General features: G+C 49.4%; 1 protein-coding gene across 1 annotated transcript; it reads left to right on the forward strand.

The window, feature by feature from the left end:
* Nucleotides 1–595: 595 nt before the first annotated feature.
* On the forward strand, nt 596–8873 carry notum2 (notum pectinacetylesterase 2; the record flags this gene model as incomplete). The annotated part of the gene is made up of 13 exons (XM_084441525.1): nt 596–666; nt 1955–2013; nt 2240–2538; nt 2927–2979; nt 3956–4051; nt 4201–4261; nt 4778–4902; nt 5079–5181; nt 6450–6638; nt 6815–6915; nt 7247–7394; nt 7711–7758; nt 8567–8873. Exons 3-13 carry the CDS (start codon nt 2252–2254, stop codon nt 8871–8873), a joined length of 1518 nt encoding a protein of 505 aa, XP_084297651.1. The 5' UTR covers nt 596–666; nt 1955–2013; nt 2240–2251.
* Nucleotides 8874–9467: the final 594 nt, after the last annotated feature.

Genomic DNA, 9467 nt, shown 5'->3' on the forward strand with positions numbered 1-9467 from the left:
TCAGATTTGATTCTGCTCAGTGGTGTAATGGAGGTTATACGGATTATACCCACTTCTTTATCCATGGACCCACAGTAGACCCACTTCTTTATCCATGGACCCACAGTAGACCCACTTCTTTATCCATGGACCCACAGTAGACCCACTTCTTTATCCATGGACCCACAGTGTACCGACTTCTTTAAACACCACTAATGTAAAAAAAAACTAATATTTCTGCTACAGTATGTTACACCCACTTCTTTAGTCAGAGTATGCCCACTTCCTCACCACTATACCCCTGATTGTGCTGCCTCCACCCGTAAAGTCAAGTGCCATTATCAGTGTATCTATCCGCCCCTGGCCCATACAGCCCCTGTCCCAGTCCCAGATTCCCAGCAGGCCCGGCGCGGGACTCATTAAGAGCTTGATTGACATGTCGGGATGGTGTGCATTTCATTGATGAGAATTTTAGAGGCCGTGGGGCTCGTGATCTCCTTCAGTGATCGGTGGGGCCTGATGCGTCACCCTACAGCCATCCTGGGGGGTGGGGTGGGGTGGGGGGGGGGCGGGGGGACGGAGAGATCAGTTTCAAATAGCCTGCCTCTTCCTCCCCCAGAGGCAAAGCTTCTGTCCAGGAGCCCCTTGTGAGAACATCCCTGATCCCTGCACACGCTCAGCCAAAAGGTAAAGTAGCCGAACAACGCATTGTGTGGGAATCGGATTCAGCCTGTGTTCTTAGCCTAAACTGAGGTGTTGTGTGAGTTGCAGAAAGACATAATTGTAAATATAAAATATAATTTCCTGTTTCCATGCTTTTTGCAAGTAGCCATAAGTAGAGAAATTCCATGGAATTCCTTCGAGACCTTTAGGGACTACAGCTGAAGGCACTGCACTGGAAGTACTGCCCATAAAACAATGATTAGTCTGTAATGAAAATGTAATTAAAGTTACATGGTTTTTTTTTTTTTTACATTTACACACAGACATTTGAGAGATAGTGTGTGTGCACGGTAGTGTGACAATAATTATGCCCATCATTTTGTTTGTCAGGGTCATGCTTATCCTGTTCAAGTCACTGTTATGTGCTTGCAGGTGCAGCTCGAGTGCTTGAGTGATTTACCCGCTAGACAGTTATATTTCTAACGCTTTTCAAACATTTCATGGCAGAAAATATTTTTGAAACACTGCAATTCTGAATTATTTTCATATTTTGAGATTGATGTTTTCTTGGGAAATGGAATTGAAAGCAAAATGAGGATGAGTAGCCAAACACCAAATGTCCATATCATTTAAAAATGTTGTCTTTTCTGCATAGAAATATGACTTATTAGGTCTCTCTCTTTCAAGTATCAACAGAGAATCATTCGATTGTAAATGAATGCAAAAGTGACTTAATTATGCAGTTCTCTTTTTAGCTTGTGTATTTCACCACTGGTCTGTGTACCTTGAGAGCGTCCTTGTGCGCGGGTTTTTAAACACGCATGAACTCCACAGGGAGTGTGTTTGAGGTGTTCGCTCCAGTGACCTCAGAGGTTACATACCATACGAAAGGTCCATGCAGGTATTCCAACCATGTAGGTGTTTAAATCAAACTGTGGGCCAATTGCGGAGGATGGCGGGGGCACAGAGGGAGAAGGGTGAGTTTGGGAGGTGGGTGGGCTTGTTGTGAGGCTCGGTCAGGTGGATAGGGATAGGTGGGCGCGTGTGTGTGTATTTCAAGGAGAGGGCTTGAAATATGTCCGGGAGAAAGCGTGTGTTATCTTTTCTCCTCGCCGAACCGGCTCCGTCCAGCACCCCCGGAGAGAGGGTGTCGTCATCGGCGCGGCCACCTGGCGGCGGTTTCGGACCGAAGACGAGGAAATACGATCCATACGATGGCACTATAAAGGCTCCGCGCGCCCTCCCGCCTCCACCACAGACCTCCTTGTTAACGGCATCGTCACCCGCTCTGTTTCCCCTCTCTCCTCAGCAGCGCCGCGTCTCCGCTTGACCTCGGCATCCTTCCGTTTCCACAGCTGACTTCCAAAAAGGGTATGTTGAGTTGAAGCTTGAATGGTTTGGATTCAGATAGCCAGTTTTACATTTGGAACCACTTGGCAAAGTCAAATATTCATGCTCACCAGCATTGTGAATGTTCTCTTCACTTGGAATGATGAGCTTTTTGTAGCTATCTGAGGTTTGCGAGTAAAATGCTTTAAATGTTGTGTTTGGAGTTTAATGGCTGACTTATGATGCTCTCTGGTCTTGTATCGCCCAGGCTGACTTGGCTATGAAGATACTAGGCCATGTGGCTTTCCTGCTTCTGCTGGGAGGAATCTGTTGCCAGAACAGCCGCAATGCCAAACCTAGTGGCAAATCACCTAAGAAGTCTGGGGCTCAAGGGGGCGAGGGAACCCAGCCTGCCCCAGAAGAGGAGCCTCATCTTGGGCCGGCGGAGCAGGGCAAGGATGGGAACGCCGGAGGTCAGGCGGCCAACCAGCAGTCGAGCTCGGACGATATGAAGCTGCACTTCCTCAAGAACACCCAGGTCACGTGCAACGACGGTACCACCGCGGGGTAAGACGCTCTCCCGGATCTCTCGTCTGCTAGTTTATCTCACGTCTTGCTGTGGATGTGAATGATGGTCTGTGTAGAATTCATGGCAGAATGTATCCGATCCGTCAGGCACTTTTGAGAGCTGTTGTCAGTTTCTGCTATTCTGAATACAATCTGAGTGATTGATTGATTCTGGACTAGCCTGTTATTGTAAAGCATACTTTATGGAGAGATACAGACATGGTGCTTTACCCTCTTAAATCCTAAGACAAATGTATTTTTCAGTAATGTCATCACCATCAGAGGACTTTGTATTCGTTAGACTCTGCACATGTCCATGTATGGTTGCGTGTTCTCTCGGTTCTACGCATTCACTGCCTCTCATCCGGTGTGTATTTGTGGTTCACAGGTTTTACCTAAAGGAGTTCAAAGGCAGCAAGCGATGGCTGATATTTCTGGAAGGTGTGTATTTTAAACCCCCCCCCCAACTGGTTAATTTTATCTCTAGGGGTCAAGTGTTGGTTGGTGCGCACGCCCCAGCTGGCATTCTGACTGCTGGTCATCTCCTTTCCTGTTTTCACCTTTTTCGGTGGGTCTTGCATGACGGATGGACTGACGAATGGACGGACTCGGGGCGGCAGACGCCCCCCCCCCCATCACTTTGAGATATTTCAGTGGATTGCGCTCTGACATGCGTGTGTATTCTGAGACAGGGGGGGAGGGGGTTGAGTCGACCGGATGCGTCGTGTCATCCCTATAAACAAACACCCGACTGAGACGATCATTTTCCTCCTGTCATAATAATACGGTTAATTTCCAAAACATTGCCTTTAAAGTTGGTGCCGTAGTTGTTAGCATGTGATATGATTTATTTTTGCAAGGAGGCACACTTAACACACGCGAGAAGATCTACTCAAGACTTGTCAACAACAAGGCCCAGCTAGTAGGCTAGTGCCGTGTTCAATATTCTGTGAGAGCAAAGACAATGTAGCCGGTAGACAAACATACTCCAGGAGCTTGCTCGATCGCCTTGTTGTCAGGGAAGAATTTTTACAGCTCACTTATCTGGCCCCCGGGTGATACTGTTTTTTTGCTTCCCTCTGGAATATGTAGGGGTGGGTCGTATGCCCACCTACCTTGTTCTCTGTAAAGCGCATTGTGTTGCCTCTGGGTATGAAATGCGCTATACAAATAAAACTTTGATTGATTGAATGTGACAAAGAAAACGTGTGTATGCAGTTTCTTCTCACTCCACTCCATAACCCCCCCCCCCCCCCCTCAAGTTCAATGTAGCAGGTGGGGGTCTGCAGGTGCAAGCCTCTGTGCTCTCCAGACTCCACAATTACTGTAACTACTAACAAGGGAGGGTGGGGGGTCTCCCTCTCTGCCACCGGACGCAAGGAGGAGGGGGGACTAATATTTGTGTCTTTATTTTTAGGCGGTTGGTGCTGTTACAACAAAGAGACCTGTGAGACCAGATACAAAAATATCCCGCGGCTCATGAGCTCAACCGACTGGCCGCAAACACGCAAAGGTAAGCTGGCGCCTGGCCCGCTTCGTTTTAGAACGCGCCGCCATATCTGTTTTACGCGGTCATACGTCTCCACTGTATCATTGTCGTTGTTTTGTCTGGGTACCAATGAGAAAAAAAGCCCTTTTGACCTCTGGTTGGTTCCTTTACAGGAAGTGGGATATTGTCAACGCAGGCTGAGGAAAACCCTCACTGGTATAACACTAATATTGTGTAAGTATGAATTTTTACATAAAAAATTCTCTGAGACGCTTTTAAACGCACCTCTGAAAATCGTCAAGCTGGTGCCATCTCAGAATGTAGTCCAGGAGTAGTTTTACTGTATGAGTTCTCTCAGCAGTTAGGAGAGGAGAATATCAGGTCAAACATGGTCACAACGCCCAGATCCTGAGGTCAGATGCCAGGTTGCCAGTAGATGTGATTGAAGAAGCCAACTGCAAGCTGAGTTGATAGAAAGGATGACATGCTGCTGCCCAATGAGGGGTGGTGCTGACCTGTAGATCTCATTAATCTTATGACATATAGGTGTGTTGGCGTACACGTGTATGTGTGTGTGCGCGTACGCATGCGTTTGGATGTGCACATGGGCCTCTGTGTGAGGGTGTGTGGGAGCGTGTGTGTTTGTGCGTCTGTGTGTGTGTGGTTGTGTGCAGGCGCATCCGTGTGTGCACACATGGTGTTTTCGTTTTAGTGAGTTGTGCTGAACCAACCTTGTGTGTGTGTGTGCAGATTGATCCCGTACTGCTCCAGTGACGCTTGGAGTGGCATGGGGCCCCCCACGCCGGCCAAGCCACTGAAGGGGAAAGAGAAAGAGAAAGAAAAAGAGAAGGAAAAGGACAAAGACAAAGATGCAAGTAAGATCTCTGACGTCCTCCAGTCCAATCAAATCCCTTTTTTTATTTTTCAACACATTCAGACTTGTGAAGGAAAGCTAATTCAGCGGTTCTGTTCTATTTGCTTTCTGGGTTCCCCCTAGTGGAGTATAAGCAATTCTGTTTTTGTTGTTATTTGTTTTTTGTGTTTACCCTAGCTGAGTACACATTCATGGGTTCCCTGATCATCCGCGAGGTCATCAAAGACCTCGCCCCCAAAGGGTTGAAGCAGGCCAAAGTTGTCATGCTGGCTGGCACAAGGTAAATCGTCCCCTTCCCCCTGCCCCCCACCTCCTCCCTCTCCTCACCCCTCTCCCAGCTGACCACAGCGTTAGGACCCTGTCCCAGTTCTGGCCTCCTTAACCAGCTCTCCTTGTTACCCCGACCCTGCCCCTGTCTCCGCCCAACCTGGTCTGGCACCGCCCACCTCCATGCATTGCGCTGACCGATCTACAGAGGGTCTATTTGAGTCACATCATAGCCATAAAGGTGTTTACTAAGAGGGCTGGGTAGCCTGCGTTCGCCCCATGGACAATGACATAATATCTATTAAGGGCCTCTTCGGTAGCTGCCGAAGTTCGTCCCAGGTTAGCTCCAGCAGCAGCAACATACTTACTGGGACACCATGAGGGCCTAAAAAAAGAACGCCTTCAAAGAACTGACAGTCTGGCAACTTCATTATTGTTGCTCCGCTAGTTGACATACTGCTAGTTGACATATTGTCACTACTACCGCTAGTTGACATATCACTAGTTGACATACCGCTAGCTGACATTGTCACTACTACCGCTAGTTGACATAGGCTACTGCTAGTTGACATATTGTCACTACTACCGCTAGTTGACATACCACTAGTTGACATGTTTTCACTACTACCGCTAGTTGACATACCACTAGCTGACATTGTCACTACTACCGCTAGTTGACATACCGCTAGCTGACATTGTCACTACTACCGCTAGTTGACATACCGCTAGCTGACATTGTCACTACTACCGCTAGTTGACATACCACTAGCTGACATTGTCACTACTACCGCTAGTTGACATACCGCTAGCTGACATTGTCACTACTACCGCTAGTTGACATACCGCTAGCTGACATTGTCACTACTACCGCTAGTTGACATACCACTAGTTGACATGTTGTCACCTCTACCACTAGTTGACATACCGCTAGTTGACATATTGTTGCTACTGGTGCCATTTTCACTCAAGCTGGCATAAAGCCAAATGGTCACCGAGTCATTTGACTCAGTTTACTAAGGGTACAAGATTGCTAGCCTACTGAATGTTGAGAGGGTGTCAAGTCAGGTCCATTAGTTCGGCATGGCAGACATTTTGGCTCAAATTCTAATGGTTTAAGCTACAATGTTTACTCCATTTTCATCCTCCCCTGCAATGCTGGGAGTACAGGAGTACGATTGAACATTGAGAGGGTTTCCAGTCTAGCTCTGCTAGTTATTATGTCGGCCATTTTGGCTCAAGACTTGACGGCAGTGTTAACACAGTTTCCCTCCTACCCTGCAGTGCTGGTGGGACAGGCGTGTTGCTGAACATGGAGAGGGTGTCCAGCCAGCTGGAGCAGCTGGGGGCGGAGGCCCAGGTCCGAGGGCTGGTGGACTCAGGGTGGTTCCTGGAGAGCAAACTACCTAAGGCGCCGGACTGCCCCGACAGCGTCTCCTGCTCCCCCGTGGACGCCATCAAGAAGGGGCTTCGGTGAGAAATTTCTCAAAACCAATATTGGATCTCATCTGGCCATTAAGTCTTTTGATGTACCCGATAGTGATATCTTTGGTCTGATTCATGTTCTACGCCTTTTGTTGACACTGGTGCCAGTGATTGTACGCCGGGCTTCGTGCTGTGGGGTTGTGATCTTTTAACCATCTTCCCAGGCTGTGGAACGGCGTGGTGCCAGAGAGGTGCAGGGTGCAGTTCAAGAAGGGCGAGGAGTGGCAGTGCTTCTTCGGCCACAAGCTCTACTCCACTCTGACCTGTAAGTTGTAATAAGTCGTCTCGCAGGAGTAGCGTCCCCCCAGATGTCGTGGTCCGATTTAAAAAAAAAAAAAAAATTGTTTATTGACCCACCACAATTTCAAAGCTGATTTAGCTAATTGAACTCTTCTTTTGGTTCGGAGTAAAAGTCAACCGCCACTAAATAATAACATCACCAGTCCTGCAGTATGCTGCAAGTTTGGTAGCGCTTGGTATTAAAAAACAATACTCGGATCCCTTCAGATAAGGCATTGACACAAAGAGAACTTGCGGTAATGTGTAACGAAGAGAGTGGTAATGTGACTACTATCTGGATGGTGTTTCCTTTGCAGCCCCTCTGTTCGTGGTGCAGTGGCTGTTTGACGAGGAGCAGCTGAGGGTGGAGAACATCTACAGGGGCGGCCAGACCCTGTCGGAGCAGCAGTGGACATACATGCAGAACCTGGGCAAGGAGCTGAAGAGCTCCCTCAAAGATGTGACGTAAGCCCGTGCGCGCTCCGCCCCGTAGGGTCACCGTTTATACAGCACACAGATAGCGTTGCGGTCCGATAAATCATGTATGAATTGTAGGCAAAGAATTCACAAGGCCCAACGTCGTCCTCGTGATGACGTGACAATATCCGCCTTTAATCGACTGAAGGAGAGGATTGGCAAAAAGTATACAGATGAAACGCATAGTTTCAACTTTACTGAACTTCGCAGCGACCTCATCCTCTTTGAGGTGACGCAAACGGTTGGTGATGTCATGCAGTCGTCTCTCGGCTGACCGGGTCACGGGTGTTTGTTTGTTTTTCAGGGCCGTCTTCGCTCCCTCCTGCCTCTCCCACACATTGATTACTAAAAGGTAAGGTGACTCCCGGTGCCCCGAAAAGCACATTAACTGCCCCCGCAACCGCCCCACCTCCCTCTTACCCCCTCCTTGTCCCCCAGTAGCCCCATCCTTGCCCCATGAGGTCATGCTGTTCTTTCCATGTGCTCGTCCATCACTAGCCCCCCAGCATCCCTTACAAAGCACACATGCAAGCATGCCCCCCCCCCCCCACACACACACACACACACACACCATAGATGTGCAGACACGCCCCCTCTTGAGCTGGATCCGGGGGGTCAACGGCAGGGCATGGGGCGGACTCTTATCTATGCTAAAGGGTAGGGTTTAAAGTGGGTGTGGTTTAACGAGGGGTGCGTTCACCCAGAAGGGGGAGGAGCCAGCCCCGACCACGCGGTGACATAGGCGGGTAATTTCACAGCTTTGTAACCGAATCCCGAGCAATGATGTTGGTGGTTACAGTGGCGTTGGGACGCTCCGCGCAGCAAGAGGCGGCAGCTGGAGAACGGATTGAGACGTGGGCTGCCAAGCCAAACTGCTAACCGCTAACCCAGCGGGGGTGGGTTATTGATATTGAGCTCATGACAAGTGGCGCAACACTCGCTCTCTCTCTGTACCCTCCTGTTTACTGGCACTTTCTTTCTCACTCCTCTCTATCACACACACACACACACACACACACCCGTACCCCCGTTTACTCTCTCCCTTCTATACTCACTCTTTCGCTCTCTTTCCATCTCAATTCACCTTTTTTGCCTTTCTCACCTCTTCTCCTCTGCCTCTTTTGCTCTCCCTCCCTCTCTCTTTCTCTCTCGTTGTGCAGCAACTGGATGAGTTTCCAGGTGAAAGGCACCTCCCTGCCACGGGCCCTCCAGTGCTGGGACAAGAGCCTCCAGGAGGCCAGCCGCAACAGCAAGACCCCCCCGAAGGGCTGCCCCTACCACCTGGTGGACACCTGCCACTGGCCCCAATGCAACCCCACCTGCCCCGCCCTGGTGGACCAGGCCACCCAGCAGGAAATCACGCTGCTGCAGATGCTTGTGGCCATGGGCCTGGACCTCCAGGAACTGGGCCTGGACCCCAAGAAGGATGGGGCTGTCTTGACCAGCATGGTCAGCAATGGTGGCTAGACAGGGGGGAGGGTGCGGGAGTGGGGGTTGAGGCCAGGGCTTTTAGCTGGAGAGAAATAATGAGAGGAGTTGTTTTTGAATTGTGACGTAACCATAGCAAGAGTACAGAACCTGGTTACTTCTTCTTCTGCCGCTCAGCATTCCATTGTGCTCCACTTGTTGTTACCTTGGCGACTCGACCTGGTGGGTGTCACTGCATGGGCCCGACGTCTGTACAGCTTGTCTCCTGGCGCCCCCGTGTGGGCAGCTGGGGGAGTTGTTCCAGTGGTCAGACTTGGGGCGTGCGCGCCTCAGGTTCTACACTCAGTGAACAGGGAGTGTTGGGTACTTGTAAGATTGCCAAACGCCATACTTGCAACACATTTTTCATACAACACCAAGCTTTCACCACAATATACCTGGTGAGGTTTTATAAACACTTTTATTACTGCTCAGAGGATCTTTTAGCTTTATAACAAGTCACTTCAAGGATTCTCCATCTTTAGTAAATGGGTTGATTGTAGTCAAGCGATTTAACCGTGGTTGTTTAAAGTTGACTTTAGATGGGTGAGAGATGACGAGAAAGAGGTTTGAGTTTTAGCCGCACAAGCTTTG

Source organism: Borostomias antarcticus (genome assembly GCF_949987555.1).
Source record: "Borostomias antarcticus genome assembly, chromosome: 7".
Lineage (NCBI taxonomy): Eukaryota > Metazoa > Chordata > Actinopteri > Stomiiformes > Stomiidae > Borostomias > Borostomias antarcticus.